The following is a 24,457-nucleotide window of genomic DNA, read 5'->3' on the forward strand; positions in this document are numbered from 1 at the left end:
TAATTCAGGCATGAGTTACAGTGCTGTTGGTCATGAGTTCAATGTTAATTAATCAACTATACATTAAATAAGGTGTCTTAAACAGAGACACACATAAAACAAAGTTATGCACTGATTGGTTGATGAAAACGTTGTGACCAGAGGCTGGTAGGAACCTAACCTTGTATTTCCCCCAAGAGCCGAAGTTTGCTATTCAGTGTTTGGGGTGAGTTTATAGAACACACTACTACAAATAATGAGAATCAACTGTACACACAACTGGTCTGTGTAAAGGGTATCTGAGTGTCCCCTGTGCTATTCTTTAATTCTTCTATAAGATGAATTTATATGAAGATTAAAAGTTACAAAAAAATCACATCAAGTATAAAACAAACAGCCAAAAATGTAATACATGCACAAAGCAAATAAATCAAATGTTATAAAAGGGTATGACATAAAAACGATCTCTTCCTCCTAACCCAGACCTCTAGCCCTCTTTTCCCCAAATTCAACCACTGTTAAGAGGTTCTTATGTATTCCTCTAGGGGTTGTCTGTGAATACTCAGATGGTGTATATTTTTATTATTTTCAAAATCCAAACGGGAGCATGCTATAGCTGTTTTTCATTTTTACACATAGAGCTACCTTATTCTTTTTCATTGCAATATAGTATTTCTTTTACAGGTGATCCATAACTTATTTAACCAGTCTCTTCTAGATGGAGGTGTAGGTTTTTCTCAGCCTTCTACTATTAAAAATATTATTGCTCCATAAATTAGACCTTTTTCTGAAGATATTCTCCTAATGATTTTAATAAAGTAGCTGAGAAGCACATGCAATTGGCATATTCAGTATTTAAATACAAACGCTGCTGTTGCAGTGTCCCTGGAAAAATTTGGTCAGCCTGTACTGTGTAGTAGGCTAAACATTTTTCCTATTTGCACCATGATTTTAGTTAGCAAATACTTTTAGTCACAGACCATAGGAAGTACACTTTAACTGAAAATGCTCAGCTTCCCTTATACCATTCACTAAACATTACTCAATGCTACTACGATCCACACACTGTGCTGGTGTTACGGAGAACACCAGCACCGGGCACTGAAGATAAAAGGAATAAAACTTGACCCACCGCACTTCAAGACCTTCCATGCCCAGAGACAGAGAGAAAACAGGACCAACCCTGGTACAACCTGGACAGTGCTATAATTAAGCCCACTATGGAGAAGGCACTTAAATTTTGTTGAATGTTTGTTGAATAAACAAAGTGTTTAGTGGAAACACTAAGTAAAGGAGGGGAGAGAGTGTGTAGGGACGGGAGAATTACGGAGCAGATGGGAGTCTGATCACGGCCTAAAGGAGGAGCAGCAGAGCACAGAGAAGAAAAGTGTAAGCTCCACAGTCAGGACAGGGTTCCAAATCCAGAGTTCACTTGTAACAGCTCCAAGACCCTCTAAACTTCAAGTGCCTTCACTGTAACAGGGAGATATCAAGATAACAGCCCCCACACCACATGGTTGGTATACACACACACATACACACACACACACACACACACACACACACACACGAGAGAGAAAGGGGGGAGGGAGGGAGAGCTAGCTAAAGCACATTTCTTGGCCCACGGTAAACATTCAATGAAAGTTAGCAGTTGTTCCAGCGAGAAAAACAGGGAGGGCAGGGGCCTTTCGAAGAGAAGCAATGGCGCAGAGGCATGACTGTAACCTCAGTGAGGGCAGGGATTGTGTGCTGATCACAAACTCACTGGCTGAGTGTAGAGTCTGGGTCACAGGAGACTCAACAAAGAGCTATGGAATCAATGAACCAATACATAATTTACTTCAGACAACAGAGGTCCTGTATGACTGTCAAAAAGAGGGCATGAGGGAGGCAGGGCGGGAGACAAGATAGAAAAGGACAATCAGTGAACAAAAAGCTTGGATGTCATGTGAAGGAGTTCAAGATCCAGTAAGCAATGGGGAACTACTGCAACGTTAGAACAAGATACTAACATCACGATACAGGGATGACAGCTGGAAATGGGAAGAACCCAGAGTCAGGGGAACCACTTAGGTGGTTATTACAACAGTGCTGGCTAGAGGTTCTCACATGTCAAGGCATATAAGAATCACTGGGAGCGTGATAAGAAGCAGATTTCTGGACCCCATCACCAAAGATTCTAACTGGGTAGATCTAGGATAGACTAAGGAATATTGAAAAAAATAAAAGTGGAGAAGAGGGAAGATGAGGGATTTCACACTAGATGGACTTAGTTTTTCCAGTGATAAAATGAGGTTATTTGTTAAAGGTTGGGGGTGGGGGAAGCTGTGGCACAAATCTAGAACTCTCAATAAGAGATCATACGTTTGTATAGGGATCAATCAGCTCTGCCCTGCTTTTTTTTTTTTTTTTTTTGGCACATTCAACATGGAAACAACATGTTCAAAGAGGAAAAATGTGAATTTGGGGGTTAACATAGGATAGGGGCCTGACTGTACAGGTTGGTAGAAATAAAAGGGTGGGGGAACTGGAGGTGTTGGTGAGAGAACAGTGGAAGCAGTTGACCATGGGCTCAGTCTGGGCTTGATGGAGCAAGAAGTGAGGCCTAGGGGACCCAGGCAGACTGGGCAAGAGACAGAGGACAAAGAGGAGGCCAGAGAGAGGGCTCGTTGGAAGTGTGGGAGTTGGAAAGGCAGAAGGATAGAGGATTGTGGTATGAGAAGAGATTACAGCAGAAGAACAGTGGTTGGATGATCCAGATGTAGCCGGGAAGTAAATCGGTGACGTCAAGTGGAAATGCTTTTTGTCTGATTTAGAGAAGGCCAAGTAACTGTGGCACCTGAGCATTGCTCCTAGGATGGAAAAGAGAAAAACCCAGGTGCCAGAGCCTCTAGGTGACGTAGGAGGTGATCAGACAATGGTGAGGGAGTGGCAAGAGGGTGTTATAACCTGAGGGCTTGTGATTTGAAGTCATCTCTGAAAATGCCAAACTTAGGGAATCCTAATCAAGGTCTCCTGGTGCCTTCTTTTCAGCTTCTGTTGCTTTGCTGGGCAAGATTATGTGCTCCTATGAGACTTTCTTTTTTATATGATTCAACAATCTTTCTCATTAAATTATCTATTATTATTTAATAGCTATGTAAGCACCTAAATCATTTTGAAATGAAGGTATTACACCCATATGTCACAAAAGCAGCATGAATTAAATCAGACCAAAACGAAACTGATGTGTTTATATTAATGCAGGCCCACCATGCATAGTTTTACACATTCCTATAGGCTCTCCTCTGATTACAATAAAACTAATTAGTCAATAAATAATGTTTGAGTCTCTACCTCATTTGTTCAGTGCCCAAGTTCAATTTACATACTAATGGTTGTATTTACCTTTAATAGACGCAGTGTGTGAAAGTAAGTATAATAAATGAATAACCATTTAAGTGTAAAGTTACCATGTCTTCATGAGAAATCTGAAAATGAACCAGCCAGTGAATGTATTTATTTCTTCCATACTAGGAAATAAAGCTAATCACAGGATGAGATGATAAATGAGAATTATTTCAGAGTGGCATAGTAATGGAGGTGCCTCTTTCATAAAGAAGTGTGCAGAAGCTGATGGAAAGAATAGTTTCCTCACCAGGCTTGATCTTTGCGGTTTGGAACTGGAAATGCACAGCTGCAGTGACATTGCAGACATTCTCCCTGATTCCAGGAACCTGTCAATCATCTTTCTTGTTCTAGATCTAGAATCTATTAAATAATCAAGTTCTCATGCAATCATGTCAAGGCTCCATACCCAAAGACATCACCTTCTTTGAGGTTGAATTAGCTGATTAACAAAGTGTGTTTTCAATTCTCTCCTTTTTCTTTTAAAAGGTTGAATGGCACAATACAATTTTCTGTGCAGTAGGCATGTAGTTAACAAGATGATAACTGGGAAACTGGGTGAGAAGGAAAAAAAACCCTATAAAACTAGAAATCTGCAGTATCTGAGAAGAGGGCAACTGAATTACCTTTAGAAGATGCAAAAGTTATGGTAACACCATGCTAAAGATGCAAATCGAAGGCCATAAGAGTGAAAAAAGGAGATGTTATGGTTTTCATCATTGCACAGGAATACAGAGGGCATACTACAATATTCAAGATTGTTGAAGCTTTAAACAAATAATGCAAGCTAACTTCCAATATCATCCTCTCTTTTCTCATTTTCTCACATTTCCAACAAAATAAACATATTAGGAAGATCTCCTAAATGTTCAAATGTGCATAGCATTTATTAGAATATTTGATTCTAATTTTTTTTCCTTTCACTTTTCAGTCTTTGGTCAAGAAAAAAATATTTTCTACTTAACTTACAGACACATTCCGGAAGAAGACATTTCCAAAAGCTTAAAAGAACAGTGATATTTTTTTCTCTTTTTTCCTTTTTTTTTTTGGTAATAATTTGATGTTAGCCTTCAATGACGATTAGCGTTTATATAACTGCCCTTAAGCAAGCGTCAAGAGCCTGAAGCATCTTCTAGGAATCACACGGTCAGTGCATCAAGCTGAGCAGGCACCACAGAACTGTACCTCCAATGCTGCAGTCCCCCTTCCGTCCCCACCCACATCTGTTACTGTCGTCCTCTTGTCTGGAGATAGGTTCACTGTATCTTACTTGCTGGTCTTTGCACTCTGTCCTCTTTACAGCATTGCCCCAGCACCAACCCCGGTACTTGCTCACCACCTATATCTCTCTTGGTAATAATACGCACACTCCAGGCTTCACCTGTCCTGGACCACCCTCTCAGAAGAATCCAGCTCTGACTTGTCCTCCACAATAAACACCCCTGTTCCAACTTCTCATTTCTGCCTGGGCCTGAGTTGTCACTTGGGCACAGCCATACCTGCAACCTTATGCTCAACTGAGGACTTGTCTATGCCAATTAAAAGAAACAACACGACAATGACAAAGATAATAGCAACAAAAAGCAGAGTATGCAAAGGTGATATCAACGAATTCTAAGTTTAAATTTTTATACTCACATTAAATTCTCCAAATCTTTTTTTTTCTCTTATTTCCTTTCTACCCAGCCCCAAAAGCCAGAAAGCTGGGAATCATTCTCTTTCTCACTTATCTTTACCTAAGGTGATTAAACACTCAGTTTGCCCAGGTCAATCCCAGTTTTGCACCTGTAGCTGCAGAATAGTTATTAACAGAGACTCCTTTAACTCTCAAAGGGAGCCCAATCTCAACTTGAACAATCAACTATGTGGTCACTATACCTCTGCTCACACCCGGCTCCAGGACCTTTCTTTTCTTTTTTTTAATGAGGCGTGCCCCACTTAACATTAACTTTTTTTTTTTAATTTTATTTATTTATTGTTTTCCCCCAAAGCCCCAGTAGATAGCTGTATGTCATAGCTGCACATCCTTCTAGTTGTTGTATGTGGGACGCAGCCTCAGCATGGCCGGAGAAGCGGTGCGTCAGTGCGCGCCCGGGATCCAAACCTGGGCCGCCAGCAGCGGAGCGCGCGCACTTAACTGCTAAGCCACAGGGCCGGCCCTCCAGGACCTTTCAATTCTGTCTCCTAAAATGTCTTGAGCTCAAACCCTACCATCTAGTCTCTCTACCACTGCCTTCTTTGGTCTCACATCATTTCTTCTCAGTCACTCTGTGAGGCCTGGAGTGGACTCCTCGCCTCGTGGCCCAAACCCATCCTTCATATTATCAGAACTGGGATCTGTCTAAAATGGAAATCTGATCATGACATTTGATTTCATGCTAATTGCCTTCCAGAGAAAATTCAAACCCTAAGCTTCACATCCCCAAATTTGCCCTTGTAGACATTTCCCCCTCTACCTCAGAGCACTCCTCTATAAACACTGTAACCAGAACCACAGGCTATGGCTGGATCGTGCCTCCAGACCTTTATCCTTACTTCGTTGTCCCCCTATTATTGGCCTGACTGCCTCCCACTCAGTCCAGACTCCAGTGGCCTACCTTTATCAAAGCACTTATTCACATTAATGTCCCCTCCATTAGCGCATGAGCTCTCCAATGGCAGGGAAATATACTCTCTCTGCATCCCCAGTGTCAGGCATGGTGCCTGGCACAAGAGCAGATGCTCAAAAAGTTTTCTGAATGAAATGTTCATTCAGAATTAATGTTAATGTTCTTGTGTTTGGGATAAATCCTGTCACATTTGATACACATCAACTATGGTCTCAATAAAAAGCAGGGAAATAACTCCCTCTGTGAATTTCATGCAGCCTGGGACCATTTCCTCCTTGCTATGTTGACAACCTAACTTGGATCAGAACCACATATTAAAAGAGCAACCGAGACAGAGTAAGAGAAAATGTCACATAGAAAATGACAGCAAGAGAAACAGAGAGATGGAAGGACAGAGATAGATGCAAGACAGAAGAGAGAAAGGCAGAGAGAGAGGCTTCATCAAAAAAGTTAAAAATAGAATTACTATATGATCCAGCAATTCCACTTTGGGGTATATACTCAATAGAATGGAAGCAGGGTCTTGAAAAGACCTTCCTTCTCTTTGAAGTCTCTGACTCTCCCCACCCTCAACATCTTCTTAGATGTTGGATTTTATACTCTCTTAAGTTATCATTCACGAATGAGGGCAACATGAAGACATTTTCAGACACAAAAGGACCGAAAGAGGGCCGGCCCCACGGCTTATCGGTTAAGTGCATGCACTCCGCTACTGGCGGCCCGGGTTCGGATCCCGGGCGCGCACGAACGCACCGCTTCTCCGGCCATGCTGAGGCCGCGTCCCACATACAGCAACTAGAAGGATGTGCAACTGTGACGTACAACTAATTACTGGAGCTTTGGGGAGAAAAAAAGGAGGAGGATTGGCAATAGATGTTAGCTCAGAGCTGGTCTTCCTCAGCAAAAAGAGGAGGATTAGCACGGATGTTAGCTCAGGGTTGATCTTTCTCACCAAAAAAAAAAAAAAAAAAAAACCGAAAGAGTTTACCACTTATAATCTCTCACAGAAAAAATATTCAAAGGATATACTTCATTCAGAAGAAAAGCAAACTCTAGGAGAAGACTTGGTATGGAAAAAAAAAAAAGGTGAGCACAAAATTTGATAAAATGTTAGTAAATGTGCTTAACTGCTGACTAATTAAAAATAAATATGTTTTTTAATGTCAGCATAATAAGAGAATAATGCAAACAACTTTATGCCAATATGTTTGAAAGTTAAATGAAATAGACAAAGTCCTAGAAAAAATACAATTTATCAAAACTGACACAAAATCTGAATAGCCTAATAACTATTTAAAAATTAAATTTGTGATTAAAAACTTCCCACAAAAAAACCTCCAGGCCCAGGCAACTTCACTGGGAAATCTGATCAAACACTTAAAGAAATAACGTCAATCTTCGAATATCCTTCCAGAGAACAGAAAAAGGAAATACTTCTAAATTAGTTTAATGAGGATAGCATAATCTTAACATCAAAACCTAACGACATAAGAAATACAGAACATTACGACTTATCTCACCCCTGAACACAGATTTAGAAATCCTAAACAAATATTTGCAAATCAAATCCAGAAGTATATAAGCAAGACAATGTATCCCAATCAAGTTATGTTTATTTTAGAAATAGAAGGTTGTTTTAACATCCAACAAACAATCACTCTACGTCACTACATTAACAGAACAAAGCCAAAAAATCATCACCTCAAAATACAGGGAAGGGTTTGATAAATTCTAATAGTCATTTATGAGGAAAATTATTTATTTTTTTATTTTTATAATTTTATTTATTTATTTTTTCCCCCAAAGCCCCAGTGGATAGTTGTCTGTCATAGCTGCACATCCTTCTAGTTGCTGTATGTGGGACTCAGCCTCAGGATGGACGGAGAAGTGGTGCCTCGATCAGAACCCGGGCCACCAGCATCGCAGCGCGCGCACTTAACCACCAAGCCACAGGGCCGGCCCCATTTAATGTACATTTTGAAGCAATCTACAAATTGTTTTTGGTTATGTACAAATGTAGTAATAACATGAGAATGGTAAACATCAAATTGAAGTCAGGGGTCACCTCTGAGGAGGAAAGCAGGAAGGAGAACATCACCAGGGAGGCATAGGTGTGTCAACTGCATTTCAAACGTCTCTATTCTTTAAAAGAATCTGTGGTAAAATCCTAGCATATTTGATAGAGATAGACAGCTGGGTGGAGGGCACACAGTTTTATGTTATTAGCAAATCAAATCAAGAAATATTTGTGTGTTTAGAATATTTCATCATTTTAAAAATAAATATAAAATTTAAAAAGCTACTTGGTTCTCAAACAGCAGTTAACCTAGAGTTCAAACTCTGCCAAGTGGACTCCATAAAGGTCATCTATTTATAATTCACTATCCTTGGTAGTGAATTATAGCCTATAATTGTAATTTATAAGTCTCACAGGGAGGCCCTTTAGAAAATAAATTTTTCCCTCGTATTGAAAGAAAACATTTGATTCATTACTCAGCCAAGTGATAGAATAATTAAGCTATCCACTATATAAATTACTGCTTGCTTTAACCGTTCTTCATTTTCAAGATCACAAGATTATATACACAAAATGCCAACATAAATGCACAGTTTGAAAAGCTGTGCGATAAGGTAATCACAAAGTAATTCTCATTTCTCTGTCTAAACACAGGCTGACTTTAAAAGTTATAAGATACCAGATGAACCCAAATGCTCCTCTTATCCTTTGAGGGAAGGAGCAGAGCACGCCTCTAATTGAAACACTAGAGAGATTTGTTTCTCCTTTTGCACAGGACGAGGTAAATTAAAGTCACAGAACAGCTACACTTAACTTTTCTTCACTAATAATTTAGTAAGGTAAATTATTTTGATTTTACTTGGTCTCTAGACATTACCAAACACCTTGAATTTTCCATTAGAATTGGCTCTGATCAACACATTTCTTTGCTAACTCTGAGAATCTCCTTCCTAGGTTCTGTGACCTTGAGGTTACTATTTCAGCCCTTTTTCCCTTTGGCCAATATAGTTAACTTAGTTGGATGTGCCATGATGACCTTGATTTCTATGCTCAATTTCAATTGGAGAAAAAAATGCCCCATAGCCACATACTGTCCATGAATTCCTTCCAGTTGTCCTATGAAAGTAGGCACAGCCAGTTCTAGGCAAAAGGAATATTTTACATTTGACTGGGAATCAAAGCATTAAACCAAAGGAAGCAAACTCTGAGGGATGATTTCAAGCATCAGACAGCAGAATGTAAAAGATTTCAGGCTGGAATAGCTTTTCCAGTAGCCCCATCATTCCATTTTATAAATGACTGTCCAGTCATAAAAGTGGCTGCAGTAACAAGAGATATCATGCCTATAGGGCTTAATTGTACACATCTGGAATTGCTCGTGATGGAACAATGCACAAGCATAAGCCTCATTTACAAGAGCTCAGTATAAATGCCAGAAAACAGCAGGTTAACTTCACAGACCATTCCAACCACCCTGAAAATGAGATGTGACAAAGCCTGCTGAGGACTTCTGGAAAATTTTTCCTCACACTTAAACAAGGAAACCAGGATGTTCTGTTTTCTGCTTCTGAACCTCATTGTTTGAGGTGCTGCTTAATGCTTCTGTCGCCATCTTACAAGCCTGAGGAAACAAATGCTCAGGGTTCTAGAGCCCTGGGTTCACTGAGTGCCTCCGGCTATTGTGCTTCTTATTCACGCCATTGTGAGTTGGGTCTTCCTTGGTTGAAGCCAAAAGCATCCCTACTGCTATCCTGGAACAATGAATTCCCATATTCACACCTGGGGGAAAAAACCCATTGACCTACGCATCACTGCTTAATTGACATGTTCTTTCTTCCGACTGCAATCCCTTCAAACTTGCGTTTGTTTCTGGTCTCTATTTTGATGCTCTCCTTTTAAAACTATAACTTTTTTCCCAGCTTTATGGAGGTATAATTGATAAATCAAAATTGTATATATTTTAAGGTGTGCAATGTGACAGTTTGATACACACATACATTATGAAATGATTACTAAAACTATAACTTTTAACTTCATGATCCATCAATTATTAGCATTTGGTTTAGATGATTCTGTACTATATAAATTTATCCCTCTGGTTCCAGAGATAGAAATACCAAAACTTCTTCTAGTCAGATCGATTATTCCTAAATATATTGCACATAATTTGTCAAACTTTATAGATGTTGGCAAGATTTAAGGTAACATGTTGTCTATAAATAGGAAGTTCTTCTACGTTTCCATAAGGTTAATAGCCACGAAAATGTAATACAGGTATTGAATATGTATACATATAAAGGTCACATAACATTCATCCTTCCAATCTACACTACAAGACAGCTGTGGAAGAAGATGCTGAGGACCTTGTTTTTTTTTTTTTAAGAAGTGCCTTAAACAAGAAAGACATTTGTGGTAGCACTTCTCTAAATATGTAAATGTATCATAAGACCCTCTGCTTTCACAAAAATAAAAAGCAGTCACAAATCCACAGGCCTCTGAAGGCTCCAATACAAACAGGGGGACACAATCCACAGGACTCAATAGACGACAGGTCAATGAAACATTCTAGCATCATAAGGCCTGGGTTACGTAACACCGAAGTTGGCAAAGCAAACTGAAGATGGAAACTGCGGGCACGGAGGACCAGAAATCAGGAGGATTGTGGCTGCTGCATTCAGAACAGTATATGTTTGTAGTAGTTTTGGTGGTGAAAATATGAATAACAGTTAACATGGATGAAATGCTTACTATGTGATAGGCTCTGTTATGAATCCTTCACATACAAGCCGTATAAAGATTCTCAATACAAACTTGTCCATTCTCTTGCTCATTGCATCTCTCCTCATTCGGCAGTCGACAATGATTACAGACCACATATAAAAGGTTCTGTGGTTGGCCATCTTCCCTACTTCTTCTTCTACCTCTTTCTTTAGTTTTTTTAGTTTCTTCTGGGATAAACACCCTTTTTCTAGCAAAAGAATAATACTTTTTTTTTTTTTTTTTTTTGGTGAGATGGGAAATAGTGAAAAAATTTTGAGATCGAATTTGAAAGATTTCAAAGATTTCAAATTTGAGATTGAGGAATAAATATAGTCTGTGCCCACAGAAGAGAGTCAATAAAACTCCTTAACTGGGAGAAAAGATAACAACTAACATCGCTAAATTATTTCATCAAGTGGGAACTGACCTTGTGAACAACTTTGGACACACATGGAATTAATAACTTTTAAGCAAAATATGCAAATACAATTTATAATGTTGATTAATGACTGATTTTCATTAACAAGTATGACTCTGTGTAGGACTAAATATTGAATTCATAATTAGGACTGTTTAAAGAACATTTAAAGAATAAAACAATTCATAATTTAGGACTGTTTAAAGAACATTTAAAGAATAAACAAAAGTTGGATACTGAATATTCAATTCAGTGCACTGAAAACAGTGAGTTTTACTTTGGAGAAGTTGACAGACATATATACAAGGGCCTAAATGCCCAGAATGAGCCCAGCATGGGGAGATGGAGTGGGGACAAAGATCTCTGTACAGCATAAGATGACACCTGCATGATAAAACCACTAGCATGTCCATCCACTTATCTCAAGCACGGTTCCAGGTTGGGTAAAGAGAGCCACAACAGACAGAGCACTTAAGACATGTAAAATGAAAACCAAAAATTAAAATCACATTATAACTTGAGTTTCCTACTTACTTGACTTAAACAGTGGTTTTCAAGGTATTCAGGAAAGAGTGGCATAGAGGAGGTCTCGGGGTGATATAAATCCGACTACTGCTAGCACCTAGAAGAGTGCCATCACAGCTGGATGGACGATTTACAGGACCGTGGAGACTACGCAGAGGAGGATGCCAGAAAAGCCAAAAGAGCCTAAAGTGTAATCTGGAAGGGCCTGAAGGGAGATGAAAGAAGAGAAATTTCTGCCTCTTGCCAGCCCTGCACAATGTGATTCCCAAATGGCTCCCAGAATTTCCTGGGAATTCACAAGCTCACAGCAGAAAAAGGCCAGCAGACCTTTTCCCCCACATTTCCTCCTCTCCCCTCTGGGGAAGAGTCTTGCATAGTATTATAATCTTGTTAAATACTCTTCTTAAGAAAGGCCAAAAACATTAAGTGACAAAATGAGTCTCTTATTCCCCTCATATATATAACCACGACCACTCTACACAAATAGTTAAAAATTGCTAATACTTTAATATTATCTGTCTTACTTATACCTAACAATAAAATCTGCTCTCTTATATCTGAAGGCAAGCAATTGGCCATAATGAAAATGGAACGTATAAATGTATATGTGATAGGCTGAATAATGGCCCCCAAAGATGTCCATGTCCTAATCTCTGGAACCTGTGAATATGTTACCTTACATTCAAAAAGAATTTTACAGGTGATTAAGAAAGGATTTTGAGATGTGGAGATTATCTTGAATTATCTTGGTGGGGTCCATGTAATCACAAAGGTCCTTGTAAAAGGGAGACAAAAATTCAGAGAGAAGGTGATGTGACCACAGAGGGAAGAAGAGGGAAAAAAGGAAATGTGATATGAAGCCGTGAGCCAAGGAATGAGGAGAGCCTAGAAACTGGCAAAAGCAAGGGAACAGACTCTCCCCTGGAGCCTCCAGAAGGAACCAGCCTTGCTGACACCTTGACTTTAGCTCGTCAGATTGATTTTGAACTTCGGACCTCCAGAACTATAAAATAATAAAGACGTCGCTTAAAGCTGCTAAGTCTGCGGTAATTTGTCACATCAGCAATAGGAAACTAACACAGAATATAATCAATAGATACTAATTATAAGTGAATAATTAGGAAATAGCTCTCTGTGATCTACAATTTACAGAGCATTTACAGACATACTTTTTCAGCAATCAAATCCTAACTGCCCCATTAGAAGTTCTTAAGTTTATTACACAAAGGCAGCCATATAAATTATATGAGTGTAGATATGCATACTTTGATTATTAACATTTTATCATTTTAAAAAATGACATTTAATACAAGAAACCCACAGTTTATTCCTGGATATCTCTGTGTCTCCTAAGCGAAGACAGTTGTGAGTACACTTAAAATTGGATTTAAGCCACTAACTTGTGGTAGCAACTGTGTTATTGATCTGTGCTTGCCCCACCATAGTGTTGAGCACACTGCTCTGTACAGTGTTGGTTGGTGTTCCATCAATGTTTGCCGATTAAATGAATGACTGAATAAATAAAAAAGTAAATGAGAAAAACTTTGGATCCTTAGCCCTGTTCTACTTCTGATCATTTAGATGAAGCTTTATTCCAAATTAACCTAGAAGGACTTGGTACTAGAATAAAAATAAACAGCTCATTTAAAAAAAAAAAAAAAAAAGAGTTCTTTTTTAAAAGGACATAAAAGATGAAACTAAAAAAATCAAATGATAGGAAGTTCCACTTTTGGTTAGGATGCAAAAGGTCACAAAAAACTGTCAGTACCTCTGTAACAACCAGAAAACAATAAACTTAGAAATCTTATTTGCCACAGAAGATATTGAAGACATCTGGACACAAATCCAAATGAATGGAATTCCAGAGAGAGAGGAGATCTTCTAGGGTGGAGACATTGGTGGCTGCTCTTACCATTGGGGCATGAGTAGGCAGAAGAGCTAGCATGCTACTGGTAAAGAAATTTTGCTGGAATAACCAGAAAAGAGCCAAACTTTTATCAGCCAAACACTGGCTAGTGTGGCAGATTGGAGAACAGAGAAACAGTTAGCCTTCACTGCCAGTCAATTCTCCTTCATATTTTTGCTTAGCAAGCACTGGCGGTGGAAGAAGCCGGCAAGTGGGGGGGAAGCAGAGCAAGATCTCATAATCTTACATGCATAGATCCCAAAGTCAGCTGCCAGGGCCGAATCTCACCAACGAGAGGAAATCAGATGTGAAATCCAGTTCAACTCTTGATTAGAAAAAAGAGATCGGGCCAAGTCACCTTAGCTGCCTGACAGGGAAAAGGATAAAGCTTTCGGAGGATAAATATTATTGACTTCAGCTTCTGTGTTCTTTTAAACACAATTTAAAAAGTAAGACAAGTGAAGAAGCAGGAAAAACGTGACCCATAATTAAGAAGAAAAAAATAAATAAAAGGACAATAGATAATTAAATGGTTGTAATTAACAGACAAGGAGTTAAAAATAATTATTATAAATATGCTAAAGAATTTAATGAGTGAAAAGATGAAAAATTTCATCAGAGTAATAAAAACTCTAAAAAGGAAGCAAATAGAAATTGTAGAACTGATAAATACAATATCTTCTGGAATGATTAATTCATTGGAGGGGCTTAATGGTTAATTGGACATAGAAAAGATTAGTAAACCCAAAGATGAGACGATAAAAACTATCCAAAATACAGCGCAGAGTGAAAAAAAATCACTAATAAAAATCAAACTCTGAGCATCAGAGTTCTATGGTATAATTTCAAATGGTCTGATATGCACAGAGGTGCAGTCTGAAAACAAAAGAATGGAGTAGAATTGTTGGAAGAGATATTAGATGAGAGTTTTCAAAGATGGTTGAAAGACATTAATCCAACACAGTGAAACTCCAAGCAGGATAACACACAGAAAATCATAAAAGGTCATACTGCTGAAAACCAAAGTGAAAAGACAAAAACAATGAAACGACATGTTTAAAGAGGTGAAAGGAAAAAAAAAGCTACAAACACACAAAAAAATGGCAACCTAAACACCTATATCCACAGAAAATAGACCTAAAAAATAAAGTTGAAACAAAGGCATTTCCAGACAAGCAAAAGCTGAGAAAATTCACGCTGCACTACAAGCAATATTAAAGGAAGTTCTTCAGACTGAAGGGAAATGATCACAGGGAAAAATCAAGATGGGCAAAAAAGAATGATGATTAGTGGGGTAAATATCAAGGGAAATATAAAACAATATAGTTTTAAATTTCTTCAAAAGACAATTTGTCACCAGCCATGGACTCTAACCCACCTCTCTTGTCTTGCTTTTTGTCTTGTTTGACCTAATTCTTTTGTCTCATTAAAAGGTGCAGATGTTCCTTTCTCTAACAATTGTGGGGTCTTGAGCTTATGCAGTTTCAGCTATACTCCAGGAAGAAGCTCTAAGCGACAAGTGCCCTGGACCCAAACACTCTGAACTGGACCAGACCAGTCCAGACCACAACCACAGGAATGACACCTGTGTGGACAGGCGGAGAGTTGTACTAAAGTAACCTGCTCTCACTAACATCGTAAATTCTGCCCCTCTAGGAGGGGCAGAGCATCCATTTTTAGATCATGCGATGTATGTAAGAGCATGATTTCAAAGCATGCATGTGCAAGCTTATGCCCACCTCTACATGCGATAATGAAACGTCCCCTTTGAATATTCATTCCCTACCCCAAATAAAGGTAGCCACCTCCCAGTCATCGGGGAGCCATAGCTTTGTGAAATTATTCCCTATGGTCTCCATTTTCTTTGCTGCAAGCCGCAAATAAAATTTCTGCTCTGTGAGACAACTATTTCTGGTTCAGTTTGATTTAACCTGCCAAGAAGGGACTCAGGTTTGGTCCAGTAACAAATTGGCTATTTGAAGCAAATAGAGCAATATATTATAGGATTATAATATACAGAGAAATAAAATATGACAATAATAATACAAAAAACAGGAGGAGTAAATAGAATTACACTATTGTAAGGTTGCTAAATGTTTCATAAAATTGTGTAATAGTTACTCATGGTAAAGTGTGATGAATTAATTATGCATATTATAATCTAGAATAACCACTTAAAAATAATACAGAGTGGTGAAACTAAACAGCAATAGGGTAATAAAAGGGAATACAAAAACAAACAAAAAAAAACACAAAACCACAATTTCCAAGTAAAGAAATAAAGAACAAAAGGGGAAATTTTTAATATAGAAGAAATAAATTTCTTTAGGGGAAGAAATAAAAAGATGACAGAATTAAGCTCAAGAATATCCCATGTAATTATATTAAATGTGAGATGTATTTAACACTCCAATTAAATCTGGGTTTAAAAAAAGGACCCAACTCTATGCTGTTTACAAGAGATATACTTTTTTTTTTTTTGCTGAGGAAGATTCGCCCTGAGCTAACATCCATGCCAATCTTCCTCTATTTTTTTAGTATGTGGGCCACCAGCACAGCATGGGCGCTAACAGAGCGGTGTAGGTCCATGCTGGAGTACTGAACTCGGGCTGCCGAAGCAGAGTGTACTGAACTTAACCACTAGGCCACCGGGGCTGGCCCAAGAGACATACGTCTAATATAAAGACAGAGAGTGAAAGCAAAATGATGAAAAAGATACATTGCAAACACTCATCATAAGAAAGCCAGTGTGCCTATATTAGTATCAGAAAAACTAAACTTTAAAAGTATCATTAGTGATAAAGATGGATATTTCATAATGATAAAATGGTCATTAACAAAGCCCAAAGTTGGTTCTCTGCTTAGACTAATAAGCTTGATATTTTTTCTGCATACAGTTCCAAAGGCTTATGAACGCCTGTGTGTTTATGGACTTCTATTTAAAACATCTTTTCAAATTCACATTATTTTTAAATTCTATAATTTTCTTTTCAAGTACATGACCCCTTCAATTCTTGAAAACCATTTTTATTATTATTTATTTGATTCTTGCATTTTACCTGAAATTTCACCTTCTGGCTGATATCTGACACATGGAACTGCTTCAGGAAACGCTCATCCTCACTCCAGAAGAGGCGGATGTCAGGGATGTCATAGAGGATCATGGCCAGTCTTTCTAATCCTAGGCCAAAAGCCCAACCTATCCGATCTTGAGCACCAGCTACAATTAGGAAACAAAACAAAACAAATGATTTAAAGAGTATCAAGACTTCACGGGTACATACCACTTCCTGATAACTACCAGTAACATTGGTTGAAAGCCTACGAGTGGCAAGGCACTGGGGAGGGGCTATGGAGACACCCGAGGATGCCTAATCTTACATTTTTCTTGCTCCTCACATTCCTTACTTCCCTCCTTGAGGCACTCTGGAGTCATACTGTCTCTAACATTGTCTGTCATTTCTAGTTAAATTCCAGGGTTTTTTAAGCCCTGGTTCCTGTCTCTGAGATTTGATTTTTCTATAATCCTTGTTTGCCCTTATTCAAACATTTAGCCTACTATGTTCTGGTTACAGAGGTGAGAGAAAAGACAGTCTCTGTCCCTAAGTGGCTTACTAGATAGGCAGGTATGTTCAAAACATGCCATGGTAGACCGTTAATATGTGTCAGGCCTTTAAGAACTCTCAATTTCATTGAAACACAACCCTTACTCTTAGCAAGAGCTGCCTCAACAATACATAGAGAGCAAGCAAGCCAAGGAGAAATGCATATCTACTACCACTCAACTCCAAAGTTAAAGTGTGTTGTTCAGATTATGGCAATGCCATGAACTCTAAGGGTTTATTTCACTTAAACGAAGCAGAATAAGATAGAAGATATAAACTGCTGTATGAAGAAGGCAAGGAAGCTATTCATACTACTGGAAAACCTTATGAAAAGAGCTCATGAAAGGAACATAATTTCAACTGGACACTAAAGGATGAGTAGGACCCTGGGTAGTTTGAGATACCCTCATTCATTGCTGGTTACACTATATATTTTTATAACAATTTGGAAAATAACAACAACAATACATATATAAAGATCCATAAAAATGTTCATACTCTTTATCCTTATGATTCCAGTCAGGAATTTATCCTAAGGAAATAATTCAACCAAAGAAAAAAGATAAATGAAGGAAGATACTCAGAGCAGTATTACTTATAAGAGCAAAAACATGGAAACAACCTAAGTGCCCCAAATTAGGGAATGCCCTAAAAATCATAGTACATTTTAAAGTAGTCACTAAAAATCATAATTATACAAATAAATGTTTATGAAATGACAGACTATAAGAAATTAGGAAAAATGTCTATGATAAAATGAATATGTACTATGATACTACTATTTAATATAGGTACAAATGAGGGTTGTAACGCACAAAAAGAAAAACAAAATGTGACGCTGAAGCATCATGATTGGTTATAGTTTTAAAAGAACTTTAAGACATTTTTCTGTAATTGTTATAGTCTTTTCAAATACAAAAATAACGATAGGTAGGAATGTTAATGTTGCTTTTAAATTAGGCTTTTTCTTTAATTATTAAATCTTTTAGATTTTGTTACAAAGTTTTTAGATAAAGCCAACCATCTAGAGCCCAGTATCTATAAGTAAATGAGCAGTAGATTTAGGGTATTGATTTTATTTAACTTCTAGCGATTTTTGGTATCTTAGCTTTTGCTCCTGTCATCCATTACCCTCACTTGCTTCCTCATCCCCAGAACTTTTTCTAAAGCAAATACAAGAATAACAAGGAGCCCCTTAAAGTAGGTAAGAAAAAGAGCAACAATCTAATTTTTAAAATGGGCAAAGAATATGGAGACACTCACAGAAAAGAAAAATGATCCTTAAGCAAATGAAAAGCTTACTTAAGAAAAACGCAAGATAAAAATGCACCAAGTTACCATTTTTTACTTACCAGATAGGCAAAAATAAAAGCATTTGATCACATACTTGATAGCAAAGCCAAGGGAAAACAAGCACTCGCCGACATTGTGGTAGGTTCCCCTGTGGGTTTTTACCCTATGGACCTCAGGAGCATAACATAGCAGTAGCTATCAAAATTACCCATGCACATACCATCTTGTTACTTTAACTACTAGAGTGTATCCTATTTATGAGAAATTATGAATGTATAAGGCTATTTATTGGAGTATTGTTTATAACAGCAAAAGACTGTAAATACCCCAAATGTCTATCACTAGGGAACTGGTTAAATAAACCATACTATGTCCATATTATTATTATTATAATATATAGACTATTTTTATAAAAGTCTGAGACAGATTTCAAAAACTAAAAGCAGCAGCTATCTTTTTGGGGGAGGAGGGGGTAGGAAAGAACTGGGCAAATGGAGGACAATGGGGAGATTTTATACTATATGTCTTTTTATATAAAGAGTGACAAGAAATATTTCAGACAATAGAAATTTTCATGGCTAGGTAAAATATAGTAATTTCTTTTCTGTTTATTTTTAAGAGGTTATAAGAAGAACAAAGTATTCCTCTTTTGTCACACTCATTAGTACCAAACTTTCAGGAAAACCATGTGACTAGTAAAAATGGACCTCTATGTCTCCCTTACAGCCTGAACTGGTCTCTTTCTTTCTTAAGAGCCAATATATTTCTAAGCCTGGAAAATCAGTGTTATTATCTGTGGGGGTTTCAAAAAACAACTGCAAATTCCTCAATACCCTTCCCCTTGAATCGCCGTGGGCTGTGACTGCTTCAACGAACAGAGTATGGGGGAAGCAATGCTATGTGACTTCTGAGATTACATTAGAAAAAGCCACATAACTATGGCCTGGTTTCTTGGAATATCACTCTCCAGACACTCCCTCTCAGGATTCTCCCTCCAGAATATTCTGTCTTTCAACCCAGCTGCCATGCTCTGAGAAGGCATAACATGGCAAGGTCACGTGTAGGCACTCCAATGGACAGTCCCAGGTGAATAACCCAGCTTTCAAGCCATCTTAGCCCTGATGGCAGGCATTTGAGTGAAACAGGTTCAAGAGGATTCTAGCCCCAGCTCTCTGAATCACCCCAGATGTCTTCCCAGCTGAAGCTCCAGGCATGGTAGATGACAGATAAACCATCCCCACTGTGTCCTGTCCAAATTTGTGACCACAGAATAATAAAATGATGGTTCTCTTATGCCATTAAGTTTGGAGTGGTTTGTTATTCAAAAAGAGATAACCAGAACCCTTGTTAAATCATCTAGGTTTTGCTTTTTATTACACACATTTACCATTATGGTAAAACTAAGGCTAACTAAACTGCTGCTACAAGTTCATAGATCCCAAATATAAGAATGATGCAAATAAAGAGCAGGTAGAGGTTCAAATAGGAGCGATCAGGAGTTAAGACTTTAAAATAAGATGAACTCACTATATTATATCACCTCATATATACCATAATATCAATTATGTCATAATACCATTCATCTATCCAAAGGTCACGCCACCCCATGTTATTCACCACATTGCTCATCCTACAAACAAACGAAACTATGCTAAGACAAGGCTACTCTATACCCCTTCTCCAAACCAACTATTGCTTTTTATCTTATTTCTCCATCTTGGTGAATGACATCATCATCCATCTAGCTACTCAAGGCAGAAACTTGGGAGTGAATTTTAACTCCAAACACTACCTCATTTCAGATACAGACCTTTAAATCATATCTCAGAATTTCTCTCAAAATTGTCCCTTCATTCCAGTCCTATTGTCACTGTAGACTTGTTCCTTCAACAAACATCTCTCATCTGGACCATCCAAGAAATAGCCAAGTAGTCACTGTCAGATAGTAGTCACCTATCCAGTCCACCTGTAACAGTGCCACCAATTTTCTTTCTAAAACATAAATCTGTACACTGTCATCAGCAGATGTGTGTAAGGGGGGGGACAGTGAATGACTGATCTCAAAGAGCCATATTTGACATTTTGTTCTTATTTTTATTTTGCATTTACAATCTTTCTAAAACATAAAAAAACTTAAAATTGTTTCACAGATCCTCATTCACTCTAGCTGAACTTGAACACTCATGGAACAAAAAGATTAGATGTGCAAATTCCAATTGGAAAAATGCTTCATTATAAATTAAATATTAGCACCTTTGGTTATCACTTGGCATCAAGGCAATCATAAAGACAAATGGAAACTCAAGTATTCAGCTATAAGTTACAGACAGATTGAGAAGCACTGGTCTTTAGTGAAGAACTTTAAAAAATTTTTCCAACACATCACAGGCTGTTAATTTTGTCACATATAAAATTATGCACATGACGTTGCTCAACAACAACAGAATTCACATCTTTTTCCAAATACAGATGGGTCAGTCACCAATATAGACCATATTCTGGGACACAAAACAAACCTCAAAATATTTAAAAAGACTGAAATTTACAAGGAATGTCCTATGTCCAAAGTGAAAATAAATCAGAAATCAACAGTTTCAAAATATCTTAAAAATCCCCCAAATATTGGGAAATTAAATAACATACTTTTAAATAAACCATAAGTCAAAGAAGAAATCAAAGAGAAATTAGAAAATACATTAAAAAGAATAAAAATTAAGATACAACACATAAAGATGTGTGGAATGCATCTAAAGTTGTGATTCGAAAGAAACCCATAGCAATAAATGTTTATATTAGAGAATAAGCAAGGTCACAAATCAGTGATCTGGGCTATTACCTTAAGAAACCAGAAAAAGAAAAGAAAATTAAAAACAAACTAAGCAGAACAAAGGAAAAAATAAAGATAACAGCTTAAGTGATAAAACAGAAAAATAATAGAGAAAACTGATGAAACCAAAAGCTAGTTCTTTGAGAAGATCAGTAAAATTGATAAACTGCTAGCCAGACAAAGAAGGAAAAAAAAAGAGAAGGCACAAATTACCCACGTCAGGAATGAAAGATAGGACCTCACTAAAGACAGATCCTAGAGACATTAGAAGGATAATAAGGGAATATTATGAATAACCTTTTGCCAGTGAATTCAACAACTGTTCAACAACCTACATGAAATGGAAAAATTCCTCAAAAGAAAGAAACTATCAAGGCTCATTAAGAAGATATAGATAATCTATATCAATTAAAGATATTGAATATGTAGTTAGAAATCTTCCCACAAGAAAAATTTGAGATCAAGATGGCTGCACTAGTGAATTCTACCAAAATGTTAAAGAAGAAATAATAATAATTTTTCCAGAAAGTAGAAAATAATAAAATTTTATGAGGTCAGGATTACCCTTATGCCAAAACCAGACAAAGTCATAAGAAGAAAACTTCAAACCAATATGTGTCATGAACATAGAAGCCAAAAAATAAAAAATTAAAAAAATTTTAATAAAATATTGAGAAACAAAATCCAGTGATACATGAAAGGACACTACATCATGAATGGATTTATCCCAGGAATGCAAGGTTAGCTCAACATATGAAAATCAATTAATGTAATTCATTATATAAGCAGATTAAAAAAGAAAACGTATGATCATTTCAATAGATGCAGAAAAAGCAATTGACAAAATTCAACATCCATTCATTATAAAAACTCTCAGCAAATGAGGAACATAGGGAACTTATCCAGTCTGATAAAAGACATAATAAAAAACTAACAGCTAATATCATGGTAAAAGACTGGTTGCTTTGTTTTCAGGGTTAGGTTGAAGACGAGGATGTCCACTCTCACCATTTCTATTTCTATTTCTATTAACCTGAGTTCCAAGCCAGTGAAAAAAGGTAAAGCAAAAGAAAAACCAAAAACAGATTAACAGATTGGAAAAGAAAAAGTAAAACTGTCTTTATTTGTAGATGGCATAATTGTCTACAGAAAAATTCCTAAGGAATATATTTCAAAGGTAACTAATACATGAGTTTATGAAGATCACAATATACAAAAGTCCATTGTATGCATGACAGGTGCCTCAGTCCCACCTGGCTGTCAGTAGGGACAGGCCCAGACCCTCTTCTGAAGACAGGAGACTGGCTCTACCTGAGAAGACCCAATGCTAAAGCCAGTGAGGGGGCCATTCCATCAAGCACCTGAAATCCCAACCACCTGGTATGTCAAAGCTTGAGGACTAGACCTTCATTAAGAACAGGGAGCAGATGGACTCCAGCTTCCTGCCACTGCCTACAACCTTTGATTCTCACAATCATTCTTATCCAAAAGCCTTTCTGTGACAATCAATTACCATGGAGGGTTGCAAGAAAGGCTATGGCGCCTATTTGCTGAGCTGTAATGAATTTTACCTTAGAACCACTTGGTTTGGTCCCATCTAGATTTGCTCCTTCTGAATTGCACCCCTGCATTGTGCTATTGGGCTATTAACATTAGTAAGATAGCAGGAACTCCTGTCAAGGATGCTGATTACTTATCACATAGTATTCCCTACAAGGCTTCATGAAATAAATTGTTCTCAGATCTAAGAAAACAGGAACAGGAAAAGCTTCTTGTCCCTAAACAACTGGATTGTTTTCATTTTAAGGATACCATAAGTTACATAAGTGATCATAATTCACTCCTTACTTTGGCCCCATGGAAGCCTAGAGTCAATCTTGCAAGTTACCTCTACCACTGTACAAGTATTCAGGGTACATTTCTCTGTGTGAATCTTGCCCCAGTTTTATTTTCTTATCCTTATTTGCTCTTTGTCATGATTATTTCAACTATTTATTTTATCCTCTTGTACATACTTTTACATGGCACTCTAAATTCTTTACAGAAGAAAGTGAGCCATAAATAACTAGACGGTTAAAGATACTGTCAGCCAAGGCAGGTCTAATTTTCAGGTCTTTGGCACTCCTCAGCTGTAATTTGTTGCTGAGTGCTCAAGGGCTGACAGGGTTTTAAGGCAGTATTTTTTACCCCATTCCAATACTAGAGGGTTCCAGTAAACTAGAGTCCCCAGAGCATAAAATTGACTGTAAAGGAAAATCCTCAATTAAACAGAATATTCAGGATGGGAAGCAATTAGGCATTCTGACTAATGTAATTTTGTACTGAATGAAGCACCCCAGGCAGGAAAAATTTTTGTTTTGTTGTTGTTGCTGAAAATCTTTCAAAGAAGGTCAGCCTACATATAGAAGCAAAGTAATGTGAAATAAGAGTCCAGAGATGGGAAAGTTAAAAGAGGAAGAATAAAAAGAAGAGGAGGAGGGGGAGAATGGCAATAGAAAAGAGGACAGTAAGAAATCATCAGTCTGAAAGTGGAGAAGCTAAGTTGATCTTTAAGCCTAAAACCTCTAATTCCATGAGTTGTCTTTTCTACAGCAGATGGCCCTCCAGGCCCTGGCTCCACAGCTGCAGAGAGAGAAGCACCAGAAAGGAAGAGACCAAAGCACTGCACAAGGCTCTGTACACAGCCTCTGGTTTGCACCTCCAAAGCAGAGACCCTCTGGGCATGGGGCATCTCAGCGTGGGAATGGCTATGCTGGGCATGGGTTGGGATATGGAGCAAAGAGCACTAGGGAAAGACTAAAAATGGCTGCTACTGCTCCACACTATACCTTTGAAGGCATAGGATACCTGTGTGCTGTCTGTGGAAGGTGCTGGGGGTGGATGGGGTGGAGATACTTCTCAAACCTCCAGCCCAAAAGTCCTTAGAAAAACCACTGTACCACATAGAAAAGGTCACATCACCAACTAGAGAAAGGGCTGAGAATGGGCAGTTGTTGACTATGAAACAGGTCTATAAATAAGCAAACAAGTATTTGAGCTGTATCAAGACAAGTGAAGCCTACATGCCTTCATCTCAAGTGTGTGATGATCTCCAGCCACAAAAAAAGGTTACATTATACAATTACATTTTT

At 37.8% G+C, this 24,457-nt stretch overlaps 1 protein-coding gene across 6 annotated transcripts in view; it reads right to left on the bottom strand.

Moving 5' to 3' along the window:
- FARS2 (phenylalanyl-tRNA synthetase 2, mitochondrial) overlaps positions 1-24,457 on the bottom strand; it is a 503,346-nt gene that overhangs the window by 190,934 nt on the left and 287,955 nt on the right. For all 6 annotated transcript variants that reach the window (XM_058555329.1, XM_058555331.1, XM_058555328.1 and 3 more), the window contains exon 5: positions 16,661-16,821. In XM_058555329.1, the coding sequence (XP_058411312.1) occupies positions 16,661-16,821 (161 nt within the window). The remainder of the gene's footprint in view (positions 1-16,660; positions 16,822-24,457) is intronic.

Source organism: Diceros bicornis, chromosome 14 (genome assembly GCF_020826845.1).
Source record: "Diceros bicornis minor isolate mBicDic1 chromosome 14, mDicBic1.mat.cur, whole genome shotgun sequence".
In the NCBI taxonomy this organism is placed as follows: Eukaryota; Metazoa; Chordata; class Mammalia; order Perissodactyla; family Rhinocerotidae; genus Diceros; species Diceros bicornis.